Source organism: Ailuropoda melanoleuca, chromosome 10 (assembly GCF_002007445.2).
Source record: "Ailuropoda melanoleuca isolate Jingjing chromosome 10, ASM200744v2, whole genome shotgun sequence".
Taxonomy (NCBI): domain Eukaryota; kingdom Metazoa; phylum Chordata; class Mammalia; order Carnivora; family Ursidae; genus Ailuropoda; species Ailuropoda melanoleuca.
The window spans coordinates 102,434,766-102,455,388 of NC_048227.1; the positions used below are offsets into that span (position 1 = coordinate 102,434,766).

The 20,623-nt window shown below is 52.2% G+C and overlaps 1 protein-coding gene across 6 annotated transcripts in view; it reads left to right on the forward strand.

Moving 5' to 3' along the window:
• IGF2R (insulin like growth factor 2 receptor) overlaps positions 1-20,623 on the forward strand; it is a 112,464-nt gene that overhangs the window by 81,256 nt on the left and 10,585 nt on the right. For all 6 annotated transcript variants that reach the window (XM_034669409.1, XM_034669408.1, XM_034669410.1 and 3 more), the window contains 19 exons: positions 168-338; positions 901-1,044; positions 1,128-1,303; positions 1,586-1,673; positions 2,150-2,365; positions 3,164-3,294; positions 3,556-3,653; positions 5,650-5,786; positions 6,567-6,757; positions 8,293-8,419; positions 9,119-9,238; positions 9,548-9,804; positions 10,123-10,341; positions 12,152-12,301; positions 14,768-14,929; positions 16,200-16,407; positions 16,765-16,911; positions 17,612-17,846; positions 18,575-18,711. In XM_034669409.1, the coding sequence (XP_034525300.1) occupies positions 168-338; positions 901-1,044; positions 1,128-1,303; positions 1,586-1,673; positions 2,150-2,365; positions 3,164-3,294; positions 3,556-3,653; positions 5,650-5,786; positions 6,567-6,757; positions 8,293-8,419; positions 9,119-9,238; positions 9,548-9,804; positions 10,123-10,341; positions 12,152-12,301; positions 14,768-14,929; positions 16,200-16,407; positions 16,765-16,911; positions 17,612-17,846; positions 18,575-18,711 (3,114 nt within the window). The remainder of the gene's footprint in view (positions 1-167; positions 339-900; positions 1,045-1,127; positions 1,304-1,585; positions 1,674-2,149; positions 2,366-3,163; positions 3,295-3,555; positions 3,654-5,649; positions 5,787-6,566; positions 6,758-8,292; positions 8,420-9,118; positions 9,239-9,547; positions 9,805-10,122; positions 10,342-12,151; positions 12,302-14,767; positions 14,930-16,199; positions 16,408-16,764; positions 16,912-17,611; positions 17,847-18,574; positions 18,712-20,623) is intronic.

Sequence of the window (20,623 nt, forward strand, 5' to 3'; positions counted from 1 at the left end):
GGGTGGCCGCTCAGCCGTTGACATCAGGCCCCATGAAACAGACCCAGTGCTGCGGTGTCGTCGTTTTAAAGGGTGACTGTGAGGTTTGTTCGCAGTGGCAGCTGCTGCTCTGGGATGAGTCATGATGGCTGCTCTGTCTCTTAAAGTCTGGCCTCCTTGTTCCCCAGGGACTGCTGATGCCTTTGTCATTCGCTTTGTTTGCAACGATGACGTTTTCCCAGGAAACCCCAAATTCCTGCATCAGGACATTGACTCTGGCCTGGGGATCCGAAACACTTTCTTTGAGTTTGAGACTGCACTGGTCTGCGTCCCTTCTCCAGTGGATTGCCAGGTCACAGGTAAGGCTGAGAGACCTGGGCTTAGGAGGCCGGTCGAGGGTGTGCGTGTGTGTGCATGTGAGTGTGTGGTGGTGTGTGGTGTGCTTTGTTTTATAGGCAGCATATTCGTCTTATGTGCTTCTTTGATCCTTATGCTCAAGATGTTTCTCTTGGTGAGAATCTGGTTGTATAATTAAGGGTTTTAATCTATATTTTGGAATCAGAAACTGCTTAAGAACAGAAGAAAATTCAGGGGAAAGAAATATGATCAGGTCTTATTCGAGGAACTAAAAGAAAGGCTGTAAAGCTCTGTAAGGCGCACCCCGAGCGCTGAGCAGTGCCCGCAGGCTGCCCCATGCTCTGCACCTGCACGTCAGTGGTCCTCCTAGCAAAGGGCAGCCTCGAGGGGCAGAGCGAGTGTACGTGTCTGTAGGAAAAGCCTCTGAGCTTCCGGTGGGTCTCCTGATTCCTTAGTAGTGAATGTCAAGTTCGTGCATCGTGGGTCTTCAGTCAGAGTGAAAAAGGTGGCGCTCTAGCGTTAGCCGGAAAGCAGGGCTGGCTGGAGTGTTTCTGTGTATTTCAGATGTCGCTGGAAATGAGTATGACCTGAGTGGCTTAAGCAGAGTCAGGAAGCCCTGGACTGCTGTGGACACCTCGGCTGATGGAAGAAAGAGAACTTTCTATTTGAGTGTTTGCAATCCCCTCCCTTATATTCCTGGATGCCACAGTGAGTTGAGAGCATTTGACTTGAGTTCCATCTGTCTGCCTTCCTCCTGTACCCCACCCCAGACAAACTCCTGGCTCTTGCAGGCAGCGCAGTGGGGTCCTGCCTGGTGTCAGAAGACAACAGCTGGAACCTGGGTGTGGTGCAGATCAGCCCTCAGGCTGCAGCGAACGGGTCCCTGAGTATTGTCTATGTCAACGGTGACAAGTGTGGCAACCAGCGCTTCTCCACCAGGATCACGCTCGAGTGTGCTCAGACCTCGGTGCGTGAGCTGATGAACTGCGGGTGTCCTGCCTGTCAAAGCTTCCATTCCCTGCTTCCCTTCAGTCTCTCAGTCTTCTCTCTGAGTTCAGACCTGCCTGTGTTTTCATGGGTTTTCGGCCTTCAGTAGCACTTGACTAGATTTTCCTCCAGGTCGTACATGTTTAATAAATGCCCTGTGTTTTTCCTCGTGGAGATCAAAAGTTGGATATTAATTGTGTCTGTCTTTTTGACTGACTTTTTAAAAAAAGATGAAAACGTAAGTTGTTGATTTCTATTATAGGGATCCCCAACATTTCAGCTTCTGGATGATTGTGAGTATGTGTTTGTCTGGAGAACGGTGGAAGCCTGTCCCGTCGTCAGAGTGGAAGGTAAGACCTGGGGCCCAGCCCACTAATAGCTGTAAACGGATGGAGTAGCAGACGTTACAAACAGCGTCCTAGATGCAAAACCCTATCATGGCCACGTGCGTGAGCATGAGATGCTAAAAAGCAGAGGGATAACTTCTTACCCGTGGGTTTTGACTTTAGTGCACGGCTAACCTGGCCAGTGACATCCTCCTGACCTGCCTGGAGTGATGATGGGCTGTTGCCTTCTCACATTTAAGAATCTTAATTTGGGGTTTTGATTGGTTAAGTGGATCTTTGTCCTGTAACCTCGGCTTTTCTAGAAGACTGTCTGATAGGCAATTTGTACTGTGTACGAGCACACAGATAATGTGGAAATGGCGTTTCATGCTTATTTTAAGTCAGTACTCACCTGATTAGAAACTGGAAGACTTTTTTTGCCCGAGGGTGTGAGTGTAGGCAGGATCACAGTTGCCCTTCATTTCTGTGTGTTCTTGAAGGAGACAACTGTGAGGTGAAGGACCCAAGGCACGGCAACTTGTACGACCTGAAGCCACTGGCCGTCAATGACACCATTGTGAGTGCCGGCGAATACACTTATTACTTCCGGGTCTGTGGCAAGCTGTCCTCAGAGGTCTGCTCCACTAACGACAGGTCCAAAGTGATCTCATCCTGTCAGGAGAAGCGCGGACCCGAGGGATTTCAAAAAGTGGCAGGTACCATGGGTTTTTCTTCTGCTCTTGTGCAAGAATGGGATTACATATTCAGTTGTTACACTGAAGGATGACCTCTTCCTAGAGTATGAAGAAAGCTATGTTCTGGTGAAATATTAATGATGCTTCTGATTTCACTTGATTTTCTTAAGCAGAATGCAAACTGACAGATGTTGTTAGAGCTTATTCTGTTTGTTCTTAGCAATTCCAGTTACTGATTCTTTATTGCAACCGGGGGCACACTGAAGTAGCCAGTAATGGGTGTTCTGAGGTAGGACTTTCTAGAGTTGAGTCAGAGGGGAGGCATCTAGGACAGGGTGTGGCTGTAAACTTACGGGGCAGGCTGTTGGTCATCCTGCTGTCTTAGTGGCTGGGCAAGTGATACTATGTTTAAGAACTTTTAAAGATTTTATTTTAGAGAAAGAGGGTACATGTGCGCAAGGGGGGGATGGGCAGAGGCAGAGGGAGAGGAGCTCAAGCAGTCTCCTCCAGGCGCGCCTAAGTTCAAGAACTTTCAGAAAGAAGTAGCTGACATGTCAAGTGCATGAGCAACCCCTAGGGGCCATCGTCTTATATGACGAGGCTGGAGAGCAGCTGCTCCTCTTTGTTCCCACCGTTAGTCCGTAACCTTGGGCAAAAGGAGGCTTGGTTTTATTTTGCCTGCAGGGAGCTGGTGTCAGCATCTGGGGGCCAGGCACACGTGCTCTCGCAACCGTTCATGCGGGGCACATGACGTGACGTGTCTGTGAGGGTAAGCATGGCGGCACCCATCTTTATTTTAATCAGGTTCTTTCTGAACAGGTCTCCTTACTCAGAAGCTGACGTATGAGAATGGCTTGTTGAAGATGAACTACACGGGAGGGGACACTTGCCATAAGGTGTACCAGCGCTCCACAACCATCTTCTTCTACTGTGACCGTAGCACCCAGAGGGTGAGTGTGCTCACAGCCGGCGGGGATGTCTGCTTGGCCGGGAGCCGCTGCTCTGCACTCCGGCTGCTCTGTCAGTGCTGGAGTTTCGAAATCCCCTGGGGAGCTTAGTTTAAATGCACCAGAAGGTATGTCGAAACCTTGATCAGTGTGTATGGATTTTAATGAACATAACTGTCTTCTGTATTCATTCCTAAGACCTAAAGTACAATAAACGAACAGAAGTTTCCCCTCTGACTTATCTGTCTCTCTTCCCTTCTCCAGCCGGTATTTCTCAGGGAGACTTCAGATTGTTCCTACTTGTTCGAGTGGCGGACACAGTATGCCTGTGCGCCTTTTGACATGACCGAGTGCTCATTCAAGTAAGTGGGCTCCATCCGTTGACTCTCTTGCACGGAGGAACTTGGCACAGCTTTGCTTTAATGATTAGTGGTTGGGGGACAGGAGGTTAGGTTGGGGGGTTTCTCTAAGCCTTCGTCCCTTCATATTCAGATGAGCAGTTGGACTAGATTAACTCCCAAATCCTTCACAACTTCGGGTTTTGGTGATGATTTTGTGTTAAGATGCATACAGGGAGCTGATTGCAGTTGGAACAGAAAACCTTGCATGATTCACAGGTCACCTGGCCTCTGCTCCACCCTCGCACGCCACTTGTGTCTGGGGACACGAGTGAAGAAGGCGTGGAGAGGCTGAGGGGCTGGGGTGTTGGAAACGGTGTGGGGGAGGCGGCCCCCAGACTGCAGGTTTTCAGGGGCTGTCGGTGGTTCTTTGATCTCTATCACCTGTGCCTCCTGGAATTGGGTGGCTGGCAGCTCTTGAGGTAACGGAGGTCTTTACCGTGTAGGGATGCCGGCAGAGTTGCCCGTGGAACTATGACAAGATAGGCATCATGTATCCCATCCCTGGAGGTTTTGTCTGTGGTTTGGAATGGTTCAAGGACATGTTCTCTCTTCTGCTGTGTTACAGCATTCAGTCCTGGGGGAAAGTATAGTCACTTCCGTGTTTTCCTTCCTTCCTGCTCTCTTCGGTTGTGTTCTCTCCTTTTATTTAGGTAAAGTAATAATTCTTTAAGCTTTAGTAACATATGGAAAGGCACACATTCAGGAATCTGTGTTTAGTGATGTTGAATCATAATTTGTCTTGTGACATTTCTTTTTCCAGCTAACGCTTCGTGAGCGTTTTTCACGTGAAACAAATTCATTTCGCATTGCTAGCGGGTGTGCACGATCCTTCCGAGTAGATGGCCCTGATTGACTTAGTCGTTCTCTTATTGCCATTCGAGACTGTCTTCTGCTTTCTGAGATTTGTGTACAAAGAGTCTTATTTTTATATTTTTATACATAAAGCATTTCCTGCCAAATATTTTTATGCCCCATTTTTTAAAGAATTAATGAAGTAAAAAATGGAATAATCAGTTAAAATGGAAATTTACACATGCATATTGTAACAAATTCATGGAAGTACAAAAATGTGTACAATGAGGTCACCGTGTCGGTAAGGTTTCCTCTGACCACTCCGTCTAAAATCTCAACCTCCGCGCCCCACCCAGCCCCAGACTTCATATCTCCCTTCCCTGCCTTTTTTCCTCTTCAGCTTTAATCGCTCTCTGACATACTGTATACTTAAAAAAGCTTGTATCCTGTTTATGGTGTTTTCCTTCTCCTGGTAATTTCTATAAATTTCATAAAATGGGTGATTTATCTTTCTGGTTCAGTTAATACCCTCCGCTTAGCGCATAGTTTTTGAACGAATGAATGCTTTCCATTCTCCTCCTCCCTGCTGAGACCTCGTGAGGTGGTGTCCATGACTGCACCTCTGTCTTCACCTGGACCTGGTGCTCCTCGGGGCAGACGTGTGTCTTGCTCACCATTAGCCCTGCACCTGCTGTGGGCTTGGCTCTCAGTGGCAGCTGTCTGTGGGGTTTGTGTGGTAGGTAAACTTGACAGCAGATGTGGCGGCACGAGTTCGTTGTTATTCCAGGGGCCGCCGTCACCTCGGGCTTGGACATGGGCGGCTGCTCCCGAGAGTGCTCTGTGCTGCGAGCGCTCCTCACGGCCCGCTGTTCTCCTTTGTCCTCTCACTGGCCCGAGCACAGGAGCGCTTCCGTTGCAGGCCTGGTCTTTGCTCTTTTTTGGATTAATACATGATTTTGTTGAAGCAAGTCTTGAAGTTTCCTAAGCTCAGGTTCAGATTCTGACTGGAGGTGGTGCCGAGGTCCAGTCTGAAGTTCTGTCCCTGGGCAAGATCTGAGGCCAAGGATGTCGGGCACAGACCACGCCTTAACTGTTGAGCCTTTCTAGTGCTTGGTGTCCACCTGGAGTACAGGTGAGCCTAACCGCGGTGTTCTCCTCCATCCAGAGACGCAGCTGGCAATACCTTCGACCTCTCGTCCCTGGCAAGGTACAGCGACAACTGGGAAGCCGTCACGAGGACAGGAGCCACTGAGCACTACCTCATCAATGTTTGCAAGTCTCTGTCTCCCCAGGCTGGCTCTGGTGAGAGAAGACTCTTGGTGGGCTGATGGCTTGTAGTCAGTTTGGGGGAAGATCAAGTAGGAACAGGGTTCTATGAAGGTGCTTTGGCCATGAATTATTGAAGGGTCTCATGACTGATCCCTGGGACGGTCTAGCAGAAGTCCTTGTTGAAGGCTCTGCTGGGAACACAGTTGGAAGTGGGTGGAGGGAATCATGGTAGTAGGTGATTCTTTGCAGGGTAGGCGACACAGGGAGTGAAACTGAGCACATGCCCTCTGTATTTACTGAGAGTAATGTGGGCGGGTGATCCTTTACGTTTGAGGCCGTGGGCCCCCTTCCACTCACTCTCTGTGCCGGGAAGACCAGTGAGAGCGTGGTTCCTAATCCATGAAGTGGGACTAGTTCTTTACACAGGGCAGATAGCACAGACATTTTGGGGTCTGGGGAATCGGCAGAGTTCTTGGTAACTCTTAAAGATGGCACGTCAATGTGGGCCATTTAAAATGTCCTTTTGGCTTATCTAGGTATTTTAGCCTCAACGCATTTGGGGTCCAGAAATAATTCAGGCTGTGAAACCTTGGATTCTCCCTGCACCCCATGCCTACCCCCATTCTCTCTGTGGTAAAACGGCGTTTAACTGAGAAGTCCTGTGGCATCATTGTCAGCTCATGTGAAAGAAATAGCAGATATTTTGGAGTGACTGTTAGAATCAAGTATATAGCACATCTGACATTACTTGCCAGATAAATTCTAGGCTGGAAACTCAGCGAAGGTAACTCTTCACCGTGTCTCCTCTCATAGAGCCGTGCCCTCCGGAAGCGGCCGCGTGTCTCTTAAGCGGCTCCAAGCCTGTGAACCTCGGCAGGGTGAGGGAGGGGCCACAGTGGAGAGATGGAGCCACTGTCCTGAAGTATGTTGATGGTGACTTGTGTCCAGACCAGATTCGGAAAAAGTCAACCACCATCCGCTTCGCCTGTAGCGAGAGCCAAGTCGTAAGTGACACAGCTTCCTCCGCCCCCTGCGCGGCAGCTCTGGGCCAGTTCAGACCCCGGGGCCAGTGAGACGGTCTTACTTTCCCCGGGATGTGAGTGGCTGATGCGATGCTCGGGACGCCCTGGCACAACGGCGGAGCCAGCAGTACCGCCTCAGCCCTGAGGCTCGCGGGCACCTCCCTCTCTTCTCTGGCTCCTGGGCGTCTGACCTGGCAATTCTAGTCTCAGGATTAGTTGGTTCTCCTTCAAGTTTGGTCCCCTGAAGATCTGCCAAAGACTGTAGAGCAAACTGGTATTTGACAGCCTGCCCTTTGCCTTCACGGATGCGGCTTGAGAGAAGCAGAAAGTTAGAGCAGGTGCAGGGCTGCTCTTTACTTCCTAGCTTGGTTACGTAACTGCGCTAAGCTGTTTACCCATGAGTAACATGAGCTGTTCCCGTCTTGCCAAATCATGGTGAGGTTTCGAGAGAAGTGGTGGGAGGTGTGGGCATCTCTGCTGGTGTGTGGTTGCTGCATGGTCAATGGGGGATGGTCTCATTTCTGTGGTCCATGCCTCTCTGTAAGGGGTTGGTATGGAACTGAATCAGTGGTTTCCCTGGACTGTTTTTTCCCACAGGAACATCTCCACATGTGAGATGAAGGTGAAGCTCCATGTGCTATTAAAAATTAAGGTTGTCGCTAATTTTAGGAGTAAGGTCAAGCTGGACCGCCCACTCAGTGTTCTAGGACAGAGTGCCCACTGCCTCCAGCTGTGTTTGGCCAGCAGCGGTAGGAGGAGCTCTGGGAGCTTGCGGTCTACCCTCTTGACAGGAGTCGCAGCTGGGGCTTCCTCCTTGGGAAGCTGTGCAGAGGCTTAGCCTAGACCTGAGCCGCTGGGGACTGGACACTGGGGTTCGAAAGACTTCCTTAGCTCCTCCGTAACTGGCGGAGGCTCGTGGCAGAGGAAGAAGGAGCTGATGGATCTGGGAGGAAATGCGAGGGTGGTGTGTGAGGGGCTCTGACTGTGTGGCCCAGGAGGCTGGGGGCAAAGCTGCCCGGGGTTACCTGGAAAGGAGGTAATTCTGAACCATCTTAGCAGCTCCAGTGGACAGGAAGCGTGGGGATATACGGAGCGCTCCTTAGCCAGTGCAAGTGGAGGAAGGTAGAATAAACGACGAGTTGTCTGGGTGGGGCTGTTTCGTATATAATAACAGATTTAAGTTCCTTTGCTTTTCAGAGTGTTATTAGCTGTTCACTTTTTCCTGACTCACCAGAGCCTTTGAGCCTCCTTCCTCACCCTGTCCCCTGCCTGTCTTTCCCTAGCCGTAGCTGTAGGAAAATCTCCATGGTCCCCCATGTCTGTCTCACCTTGCATGTGTTAAAGCCCTAGTGCAATCCCAGGAAGATCTTGACCCTTTGCTTTCCTAAATCGGCCCTCAGTCCATAAAGACATTGACAAAAATTCCATGTGGTGTTTCGGAGAAGCTCCCACTTGATGTAAGCTGATGTTTCACAGAAATCGTGCCCTGTTGGCAACACTCTGTCCTTTGCTCGTAGAACTCGAGGCCCATGTTCATCAGTGCAGTGGAAGACTGTGAGTACACCTTCTCCTGGCCCACGCCAGCCGCCTGTCCTGTGAGGAGCAATGTGCACGACAACTGCCAAGTCACCAACCCTGCCACAGGTGAGGGACACTGCCAGTCACCAACACCCACAGTGAGGACACTGCCAGTCACCAGTACCTCATGGTGAGGGACCTAACATGAAACTGGGGAGCAAGACACACTGGGGCAGCAGCATTCTGGCCACATGGGTGCATGTTGGTCTCCTGTCTTGGCGCTACCCAGTTGTGTTTACTAGGACTTCTCCTTCGGTGGGGAAGAAATTGATCCATGTCCTTGCGAGCCTTGCTGTCCATAGCTCCTGCTTCCGAGGGTGCCGGTCACACCAGCTGTAGGCTTGCAGAGTTGCTTAGAGTCCGTCTCCGTGTTAACCTTCCAGTGCTCATGTGGGGGCAGCTGGGATACCTCGACTAAATGTCTGTGCTGGGGACCCAGCAGGCTGTAGCTGGGATCTCTTGGAAGTGGGAGGGATCCCGTCAGGCCCTCGTGGATCCCGCGAGTCCTACAGGCTGCGGTGGCCCAGCCCCAGGAGGAGGAGGATGCTATGAGCCCCGTCTTCTGAGGAAAGATGAGGTATCGTAAATATTTGAAGACCGCAGCCTCATGATATAGACTAGCTGGCCAGGAGCATTTTTAGGGCCAGGTCAGTGAACGAGCAGGTTGGGGGACTCATGGCAGGAAGTCACAAGCCCCGATGGCCAGCGTGGTCTGCGTGTGAGCCTGCTGGCGTCACTGTGTATCCGTCCCCTTCCCCCTTGCAGGACATCTGTTTGATCTGAGCTCTTTAAGTGGCAGAGCTGGACACACAGCTGCTTACAGCGAGAAGGGGCTCGTGTACATCAGCGTCTGTGACGACAATGAAAACTGCTCCCCTGGCGTAGGTGAGTGCTGTGGCTTCCTGTCTGTTGCCTGGCTCTCCCGCCTCCAAGGCCGTCCCCAGCCTCTGTGTTCCTGTGGCAAAAGAGAGGAGTAGATCTGAAGATTGATCACCTTCTCTGCTGTAACATCTCGTTCATGCGGGGGAAACACGTGGTCATGTGACAAAATGGTTGATGCAGGACACTTGCTGAAACCACACTGGACACTCAGCGTGACAAGTGTTAGCTCTGGATTTGCAGGAAGCAGCCCTCAGAAAGCTGGTTATCTGAGTCCGTAATTGTGTTTTTCCTCTCCCTTCACGTTCGGTACAGGGGCCTGCTTCGGGCAGACCAGGATCAGCGTGGGCAAGGCGAACAAGAGGCTGACTTATGTGGACCAGGTCTTACAGCTGGTGTATGAGGATGGATCCCCCTGTCCGTCCAAATCCGGTCTGACCTACAAGAGTGTCATCAGCTTCGTGTGCAGGCCTGAGGCCGGGCCCACCAACAGGCCCATGCTCATCTCTCTCGATAAGCAGACATGCACGCTCTTCTTTTCCTGGCACACTCCTCTGGCCTGCGAGCAGGTGGTGAGTCGGGCTGGGCCCATGTGGCCTCTGAGAAATGCCTCCCTGATGCCCGGGGGTCTCCATAGCCCAGGTGGGCCCTGGTTCCCGCACCAGCTTTCCTGCAGTTACTGTCCTCCGCCGCTCCCCCCAGAGGGTACCTGGCATGGTTTAGCCACCCGCGGTGGTCCCAACAGTGGGTCGGTAAAAGTGCCCAAACATTTGGGGACGTTGATCCATCTTTCGTGCTTTTTTTGCGCTGCTTTTAAATTCCTGGGGTGCCTTAGTGGTGATGAGGAGAATGTTACTGTGGACTCCAGTGAGGTCGCCCCTGTCTAACAGACGGAGTGCTCTGTGAGGAACGGGAGCTCTATTATTGACCTGTCCCCGCTCATCCACCGCACGGGGGGCTACGAGGCGTATGACGAAAGCGAGGATGACACCTCCGACACCGGCCCGGACTTCTACATGAACATCTGCCAGCCGCTGAACCCAATGCACGGGGTGCCTTGTCCCGCTGGAGCGGCTGTGTGCAAGGTTCCCGTCGACGGTCCCCCCATTGTAAGTACGGGAGCTGCAAGGCAGAAACAAGTTTTATAAGACTTTGAACAACTGTCATGTTGTGTGTCTTGCTCTCAGTGTGGAGGTTTACTCAAGCAGAAAGGAGGGTTAAAGGAGCGGGGACTGTGTGTGTCCTGGGTCTAGGTGGGGAAGACATGTAAGGATTTGTGTATTGATCCAGAGGCTGATGACGGCAGCCAGAGGTCTCCGAGCTGTGGAAGAAAATGTGAACGTGTGTGAATAGGCAGACTTTCAGTGTCATGTTAGGATTCTCAAGGTTGGCCCTGATCAGGAAACTTCCATGTAAAGTGGCAAGAAAGAACACTGATAAGAACTTGATTTCTTTCTTTGAAGTGCATGTCTTGGGTAAAGAAAGTGCTTGGAAGATGCAAGTACTTTCTTTGGTAAATGAGTCATTCAGGGGCAAGAGCAGATCTGTTCTTTGCTGAATACTCTGCTGTGGAAGTCTGGGACTCCTAGCACTTTTTAGTGCAGCTTTGGCTCTTTGAAAATTGTCTTTGTGAGTTATCTTCATGTTTTATCAAATCCTTGCTGTGCTTTATTATTTGAGGTGCATCTCAAAAGGGTCTATTTCTATATTTCTATCTGTAGATTTTACACAGTCCTGCCTAAAGATATGGAGATGTCCTTTTTTTTTTTTTTTAAGATTTTATTTGAGAGAGAGTGCACGTGTGTGCATGTGTATACATGAGCAGTGGGAGGGACAGAGGGAGAGGGAGAAGCAGACTCCCCGCTGAGCAGGGAGGCTGACTTGGGGCCCGATCCCAGGATCCCGGGATCGTGACCTGAGCTGAAGGCAGACGTTTCATCGATGGAGCCACCCAGGCATCCCTAGAGATGTCCTTTTAAGAATGGGCGTTATCTGCAATGTTGGTGGGGAGAAACTTTGGGAAAGGGTGGGGAAGTTGGCCATGATACGAGTCTCACAAAGTCCTAGCTTCATGGAGAGCCCAGGGCCTGGGTGAACCACATTTTAGTAGGAAGTGCTTCAGAGCCGTCCTCTGTGACCATGCAGATGGAGACCCTGGATATGAGCCCCTTTCTGAGAGGTCAGATCTGCTCTGTTTTCCTGCCTGGCTATCCTTTTTCAGATTTTAAAAATGGTAGCCAGTTCCCTACTTGGAGCAGGTGTTGTGTCATCATGGCGTGTACGTGCCCCACGGTGATGAACGAGAGCCCCTCGGCTCGCTCACTCACACTTATCATGCACACATACACCACTTTGGGCTGTTCATCTTCCTTTTATTCTTGGGTTCATTTGCTCAGAAATATTTACTGAGCAGCCAGTGTGCATCAGACGCTGTGCTGAACAATAAAACGGCATGGGGAGCAAGTGTGTGCCCTACCAAGGGTGTACCGAGGGGCACTGCCAAGGAAACCAAGCAGTCCTGGGGCAGACCTGGGAGTGAGGTGGTGGGCCGGCATGGGGGCAGATCCGTGGGCTCCTGCCGTGCACTGTCAGGTGATAGGAGACCATGCAGCATTCCTGATACTCCTGGAGAGAGAAGTTCCTATTGCCTGGATCTATGAAAATTGACCATGATTGGAAATAGAATCCTTTTGTTAGAAATTGTAGGCTCGAAACAGATGACCGCCAACAAACTAATCTTTCTGAGCAGCAGCTTTTATTGTCAAGACTTATCACGTGAGTTGCTATTAACCTGGTTTCTTTAGATGCTGCCCATTTTCAAAACAGAGGAGGTATCATTTTTGCAGTTGTGTATTAGCCTGTGTTCGCCAACCCAAGGAGCAATTTCCTGAAATACTGTTTGCTTTTTTCTTTGTTTAGGATATTGGCCGAGTCACAGGACCTCCAATACTCAACCCCATAGCTAATGAAGTTTATTTGAATTTTGAAAGTAGTACTCCTTGCTTAGCGGACAAGCATTTCAACTACACCTCACTGATCGCATTTCACTGCAGGAGAGGCGTGAGCATGGTAAGTGTGCACCTGTTCACAACCAGGGGGCTGACGCCTGGCTTAGTGAGCAAGTTAAGGACGCTTGTATTGAAAGTGGATGCAATTGTATGGTATTTCAGGGGTGCGTTGAAGAATTTAAAACCATTAATTTTTTTTTAAAGATTTATTTGAGAGCACGAGAGAGAGAGAGAGCGCGCGCATGCACGAGTGAGTGCGCACACGAGCGGGGTAGGGACAAGGGGGGAGGGGAAAAAGCAGGTTCCCCGCTGAGCAGGGAGCCTGATGTGGGGCTCCATCCCAGGACCCTGGGATCATGACCTGAGACAAAGGCAGCCACTTAACCAACTGAGCCACCCAGGCGCCCCTAAAACCACTAATTTAACAATGAGTAAGCCCACACTGAATTAATGGGACAGACTTTGCACAGCGAGGCTTGCTGTAATTTAAAAACATGAAACACTTGAGCATAGGAGTGGTATTCAATGTCTACCAACGTATAAAAGTGTCAGCTTTCTTTTTCCTTTTTTAAAACTATAGCGTTAGTGATTTTTTTCTTCTTGGGAACTCAGACAAGACTTTTGGCAGCTATCATTGTTCAGGATATAACCCAAAATTTAGAAGTTAGCGAACAAAAGAAGGCCTCTCGGAATCAAAATAGCTCTAACAAAGTTGCAAATGTTCCTTCTAAGGAGGTTATCGACTTCTGTTCTACGTGCATTTAAAATAATGCAGCTTCCATCATGAGTCCCATTTGTTACACAGAGTTTCGTTTTCTCTCGCCTTCTCTCTGTGAATAGGAGATAAATGGGTAGGTGGTGGCCCCCATTTCACAGTGACTCAGAGGCACTGGGTGACGTACCTGACTCACACGGCCCTGCAGTGGCCGCTGGGACTCACCTTCTCAGGTGGCAAGCTCTTTGCTCTGGGCAGCCCAGCCTCACAGCATGGCATCTGTGCTTCTGAAATCACAGTCCTCTGACACGAATGAATGGAGGCTGCTTATGGTATCTGTCTCACCTGATAAGAATATTCATACATTTTGCTGCAGAAACATGAATGTGCTCGATTCTAGGACTGTGTGTGTGTGTGTGTGTGTATGTGTATGAGAGAGAGGTGATAGAAATATGTATCTCGAATTGCCTCTTAAAATCTTGAAGATGATGAATTGTAAGGCTCATCTGGCCCTAGGAGCTCAGGTGATGGGTTTTGGTTCTAGAATGTGTCTTGTGAATTCACTAAGCTGACTTTCTGGTCTCTTGGCCTGTAGCAGGCTTATAAGGGAAAGGGAGCTCTGGCTGCCAGACGGGTATGCTGACGGTGGGAAGTGACGTGGCAGCAGCCTGAGGAGGAGGGGCAGGGGAAGACACAGACCATCGCTGCCTGGGGCCTCCCCATCTAGTGGCTCACCCCACCTCTGTCCCTGTTCACAGATTATCCACTGGCCGTCAGGATAATCCTGAGTTATCGGGGGAGCGGAGCTGTGATCAGCAAACTCCTTTTATCTCTGTGTGTCTGCTTGTGTGGGTGTGGCTCTCCAGGCTTCTGTCAGCACACACAGCGTAAGGCAGCGTGGCTTCAGCTACAGAGAGGCTGCCACGTTCAGTAGTACTTCATTCTTCAGAGGAGTTCTTTTGACGATCCACCTCTCTCGAGCGCTGGTTATCTCACCCTCCCACATGGAGAAGGTGTAACGGCTTAGCTCTGAAACTGCTAACCGTACGTGGTCGGCTGTCCATGGCGCGTGCACGATTCTCAGAGCAGCAGCGGCGTGTTCAAAGTGAGCCGCCTTCACTGGCTTTTAGATACAAGGCATCTCACACAAATGTGCGCTCAAGTTTGGAAAGATTAGAAAGAGATTTTCTTCCCTTTGGTTTTCATCTTTAGCGGGAACATCTTTCTCCTTAAGTTTATAGAGAAACCGATTCTCAACAGCAACTAAAAACGAAATTCCTGACCAGCTTCCCCCTCTGTTTTTGTGGCTGTTGCCGAGCAAGGGAGGGCGTAAGCACGGTGATCCAGAATACTTGGCCTGTGCCCAGTCTGGCCGTGTGTGGGTGACCCTCTGTGAATGTCCTCAGTTTGTAGCCACGGAGCAGAGGCACTGCTGGCGAGCGTACCCGAGCCCCCCTATGCAGCAGCAGGGTCTCGCTTTCACACCCTGCTCGGTCATGACATCTGAAGAACTGGTGGTGCAGACATGGAGACTGTCCCTAAGTGCAGGGCCACATCCTGGAGGTGGCGAGGGGTTGCAGGTGTGTGGGCAGGACGCCTGGCAGTGCCGAGAGGGCAGTCTTGGTTCCTTGCAGCGGGTGGTGACAACTGCCCCTCCGTCCTGGAGGGGGGCTGCCATGGGTCACCCAGAGCACCCGGCGGTCTCCCAGCGACGGCCACAGCCCCGGAAGCAGGGGTCTCTCTGGTGCCAGCTGGGGAGGAGAGCTGTGAGAGGACGCTGTACTTGACCCACATGGGTTTTCTTTCAAACAGGGAGCTCCCATGCTGCTGAGGACCAGCGACTGTGACTTTGTGTTTGGGTGGGAGACCCCGCTGGTCTGTCCAGACGAAGTGACGGTGGACGGCTGCTCCCTGACAGACGAGCAGCTGCACTACAGCTTTAACCTGTCCAGCCTTTCCAAAAGCACCTTCAAGGTAATGCCACTCAGCTAGAGCCCACTGATCTTGGGGGACACGGCAGCCCGGATTCTTTGTGATATCCTCTTGTGTTGTAGGTGATGGGGCACCTGTGACTATTGAGGCACAGTGCACGGAGGGGTAATGGGCTTAGTCCCCATCCTGGACACAGGATCGGCTTGCTGGGGATTCTAGACTATGGAGCAAACGAGGCCTAACTGACCCTAGAATTGTGCCTCTCAGCTCAGAGTTTTGCTCCTTAGGGCTTTGTAAAGATTAAATGACACAACAGAGGTCAGGAGGCTGCTTAGGGACATGAATGTGAGCGTGTACCCCATAAGGGCAGGGCCAGGTCTGGTACAGACGCCACGAGTCCTTCCCCTGTGTCTCCTTCCAGCCTGGCTTTAAGATACAGATGCGGCTCTTTGCTGACTGCAGAGGTAGTGGGTGCAGGGAGCTACCGTGTTCCTCTGACTGGAGATACATCTGGGTGCGGGGGGTGGGGGAGCTTATCTGGCCTGTGTGTCATGGACTGTTAGTGATATTGATGAGGCCATGGGCATCTTGAGTCACTGGTGTTTGGAGGACCCTCCACCTCTGGGCCTGTGATCTAGATGTTACTGAGTTATGCACCTTGGACGATGCCCACCAGATCCCAGCACCTCCCAGGGGATGGTAGCTGGTGAGTAGTGAGCCCTGATGCCCGTGCCCTGGCTCCTGTGATGGAGACCTTGCACAGGTCTGACAGGTGTGCAGGAGGTGTGAGCCTGCAGAGGGCGGGGCCAGCTAGGAGGCAAGAGACATGCTCAGTTATGCTGTGTCCGCTTTCTGCTCATCAGCTCAGTCCTCAGCACTCCTTTGTTGCAGCGGGGGCTCAGTCCTCAGCACTCCTTTGTTGCAGGTGGGGAACTGGGCTTCAGGAAGGGGGAGGAGCAGCCTGAGGTCTCACAGGAAGCTCCCTGCTTCCTCCTGAGTGGAGGCCTGGCTGTCAAGCCCAACTAGCAGCGGGTGCTGCTGCTGCTAGGGGCCAGGAGGAGGAAGAAGGCTGGGCTTGGGGGCGGATGGAGTTGTGGATCCTTCCAGTGGCCAGAGGCAAATGTCCTGACAGTGGGTAAGGCATTGCCCTCTGAGGAAGGTCAGGATTGGAGAGAAGGAAGGGAGCACTGAGACACCCGTGCCCAGGCCCCAGGTGGCCCCTGCTTCCCGGCAGGAGCACACCTCCCTGCAGTGACGGCTCTCCCTCCACCTTGAGACCCATGGACACCCACGCGTGCTGTTGTCTGTCCAGGTGACCCGAGACTCACGCACCTACAGCATAGGGGTGTGCACCGCGGCAGCAGGCCTGGATGAAGGAGGCTGTAAGGACGGAGGTGTCTGCCTGCTCTCCGGGAGCAAGGGGACATCTTTTGGACGGCTGGCATCAATGAGACTGGATTACAGGCACCAGGATGAAGCTGTCATTTTAAGTTATGCCAATGGAGATAATTGTCCTCCAGGTAAATTTTTGTAGCAGGATGCGTTTTTGTATTCCTGGTGAGTGTGGTGTTAGACCTGGTCCCAGGAGGAAATTGAGGCATGAAGCTCCAGATGCTGTGGATGCGGACACCTGGCCTGGACCACACGGCGTTCCACTCACACAGCCCCGAGTGTGAGTGCTCAGGCCTCGGATGCATCCTGGCCCGTGGGCCCCTTGTCTCGTTGTGATAGAGGCCGGTGGTCCTGATGGTGGCTTAGGGTGGTGGCTTCCACAAGGGATCCTTTCAAGCATTCCCAGGTGATCGTGCTCGGCAAGAAAAGCACAGCTGAGGTCGTGCTGGTAATCAGGGTCACACAGATGTTCTTCTTTTTTCCAGAAACTGAGGAAGGTGACCCCTGTGTGTTCCCCTTCATATTCAACGGGAAGAGCTACGAGGAGTGTGTTGTGGAGGGCAGGGCGAAGCTTTGGTGCTCCACTACGGCCAACTACGACAGAGACCACGAGTGGGGCTTCTGCAGACACTGTACGTAGTGCAGAGTCCTGCTGGTGATGGGTCTGCAGGGCGGCACGGGCGTCGTCAGGAGTAGCGGTCGGCTCATTCACTGGTCTCTGCTGTGTGGCAGGCACAGGACAGGGGCCAGGGCTTCCAGCTGAGCCAGGCTGCGTGCCTTCGCTCTGGCATCGCGCGGAGACCAGGGCTGGGAGCCAGTCCTGCTCGCGTGAGGCACAAACGGATGTGAGCACTCAAGGAACGTGATGAGAAAATACACAAAAAACTACTTAATTCTTGGAAATGATCAGGGAATGAGAGGATATAAGGAAATTCTCAGTGTTAAGTTTACAGGGGTCTATTATAGTTTTGGGGCTTTTTATGACAGTTGGCCTGGTCTGTTGGACGACACTCCCGTCTTCAGGTAATTATAGTACCTAACTGTTGGCTGTTTTTATTTCTCGTCCTTGTTCACGTGTGACCAAATGTTGATTACCCATCCACGAGGAATGGGGCTGGTGCCATGGGGTCATTAGGAAGCACAGGGAGAGACAGACACGGGGCCCTGCGGGGCCTTGGTCTGTTTCAGGTCAGGGGACGCGTGAATGAGACAGCTGAGCTCTGGCAGGGCGGTGGCAGGTGGAGGCGCCGGCGGGGAGCGCGGTGGAGCAGGCCGGTCCGGGCTGCTGGGGGCCCAGGCTGCGGTCTGAGCTGTCTATGTGCTGCTCCCCAGCAAACAGCCACCGGATGTCGGCCATTATCTTCAAGTGTGACGAGGATGCCGACATCGGGAGACCACAGGTCTTCAGTGAAGTTCGTGGCTGTGAGGTGACATTTGAGTGGAAAACGAAAGTTGTCTGCCCTCCAAAGAAGATGGAGTGCAAATTCATCCAGAAGCACAAAACCTATGACTTACGGCTGCTGTCCTCGCTCACTGGGTCTTGGTTCTTTGTCCACGAAGGAGTCTCGTGAGTACCTGTCACCACGTGCCAGCCGTGTCGTTCTCACGGGCCTGATGGTGGTGGGCTCTCCATGTCCCTACTGAGCTGGGGCTGCCACATAAGCCTGGTGCTTGCAGTGGCTTGAGAGCCCCGGTGCCGGTTTCGAGCTGGGTTTGAAGGCGGAGGTGGACAGAAGGGGGGCCTTTGGAACCAGAAGCTGGTGATGAGCGTGCGATAGAATGAGTCTCGAGCATTGTGCTTGTGGGGGCTTCTGTCTGCTGCTGGGTGTGTGTGCGGGGGGTGTGTTGATTTTCTCAACTCTTTGGCACAATCCCCTTAGGCTGTGTGGGTCTGAGGTTCGTGGGCTGTGGTGGCCGCTCCATGACTCTGCCAGGGGCCCTCAGATCAGGAAGGCCTCAGCGTGGGGCTGGGGCATGGACTTGGAGGCCTTCAGTCCTGAGGTGAACAGCTCGCTTGGGTTGGAGCTGCTGCAGGTCCCAACTCAGTAGCCCTCCTAAACCACACTGTCTCAGGGCTCGCCCGCACCTGCCCGGGTGACACGCTGCCTTCTTCGGTAACCAACTACTCCTGGGCCTTTATTTGAAATTCTGGTTCGGTGCTGCATTCAGAGGTGCTGTGGGGTACTTGGTCATCAGAATGATTCCTGTTTCTGAACGTGATGGACAGAGGTGCACCCTAGTGTGTAGGGCAGACTGACACTGCACCCCCTCCAATCTCTTTGTGTTGTTTCACAGGTACTATATAAATCTCTGTCAGAAAATATATAAAGGGCCGCTCGACTGCTCTGACAGAGCCAGCATTTGCAAAAAGAGTGCATCTGGTGTCGTCCAGGTCTTGGGGCTCGTTCATACACAGAAGCTGGACGTCTTAGGTAAAGGCCCTGGGTCCTTGTCGTGCATGGTTACAGGGGTTGCATCGGAGTTGGGAAGGTGAGGGCGTCCTCATATGGCCAGGAGGGGGTCAGCACTGGCTTGAGTTGAAGCTGCCAGATACCATTCCCAATGACCGTTTCTCAAGCATTTTGGTAATTCCTGGAACATTAGAATAAGTACCACTCTGTATTCCCAGAAATGGCAGGTCCTGGCAGGTGTGTATAGAGGGGTCACCTCTCCTGGGAAGGTACTTCTCCCCCGAGAGGGTCACAGTGGTTAGGTTCCTCTGAACCCTTGCTCCAGCTCTGGGTTGAGTGCTGGAGTCTGCACATACACACAGGCATGCATTCGGGAAGGCTGAGCAGTTACGCAGGAACGTGGTAAGATAATTCAGGGGTACGTTTTTGTAACATTGTAACAATTTAGAAAATACTGCGGCTCTTTTTAATAGTGTTAGAAAATTCATCTTGCAATTGGTTGTTGAGTGAAAGATTCTATCTTGCATTATTTATTTGAGAGAGCGAGAAAGTGTGCACATGCGAGAGCACGAGCACGGCGGGGATGGGGGGAGGGAGGGAGGGAGAGAATCTGAAGCAGGCTCCATGCCCAGTGCGGAGCCTGATGCAGGGCTTGATTTCATGACTCTGAGATCATGACCTGAACTGAAATCTAGAGTCAGACACTTAACCGACTCCGTCACCAAGGCACCCCTATCTTTTATCATTTAAGAGGCAGCTTTTTTTAAGATAGGAACAACTGGGGGGCCCAGTGTTCGGGGGACCAGTAAAGAAAAACACCTTTACCTTGTTGGAGTAGAGTGGGGTCTCCGAGCTGTCCTGATTAAACCACGGGTGACTTGAGTCTGCTCGAGCTGTTGAGAGGGAGACCAGGAATTCTGAGGGAAGCACTGTCACGTGGATGAGGGGACAGCAGACGGTGGGTCGGCAGCGTCGCACGGAGTGGCCCTCCCAGCGTTGAGGGTGGCCCTCTGCTCTGCAGTCTGCTGGGCATGTAGGGATACCGATCCGCCCTTCCCCAGTTCCCACAGCCAGGGAAAGAGGTTTGCAGAGTGAGGGCCTCACGGAAGTTTCAGCTAGCGGGGATCCCCTGGTCCCCAGCACACCAGGGGCCTTACTGTTGGGCTGCAACAGGACGTCTGTCCAAGGACAAACACCATGACCCACACGCTCACAGAGGGGTGGGGGCGAAGACTCTTCTGCTCTGGGAAGTCGGGTGTATCTACAGCTGTGCTTTCTGTCCGGGCGATCCTCACAGCTCCATGGCGGTGGGCTTGAGGTTAGAGTCCACGTCCCAGATTGGGCAGTGAGCTGGGGAAGGTCGAGTGTACTGCCCGGGAGTGTCAGCTATCTACGGTAAGACCTGCACTGGTTGGGTTCCACGCTGCAGCAGTTTAAGACTTTCTCTTGTAAGCAGTAGGACTCTTTCTGCCACAGTTTTGCTCCGGAGCCTGTTAACTCATCCAGTACAGCTTTGAACTTGGGCAGGGCTGAGGGCCTGGGCCTTCGGCTGAGCAGTCCCCCACGTCTCGACCTCTGTCCCAGGACGAGCAGGTGGGAAGCTGGTACCGAGACCTGTGTTTCCCCTGCCTCCCCTGTCTCAGTGGTGTGAGAGTCGAGCTGCAGCATGTAGGCTGCCCCCGGGGACCCCGCCCTGTGCTCTTGAGCCAGGCTGGGCTCACACGCAGTGGCTGGAAGCAGTGACAGTGTTGAGCTGGCCGCCACACCAGCTCCTGGGTGACTTGCCGCTGAGAGCAAGCGCTCACGTGCCTCTTAGACCCTGCAAGTCATGGTCTCAGCTGCTGCTTATCTGTGATATTTTCAGAAGTGGGAAAGTTGGACACAGAGCCGGAAGACCCGAGAAAACCAGAGTTTTGTTTCTGGTTTTTCTCTT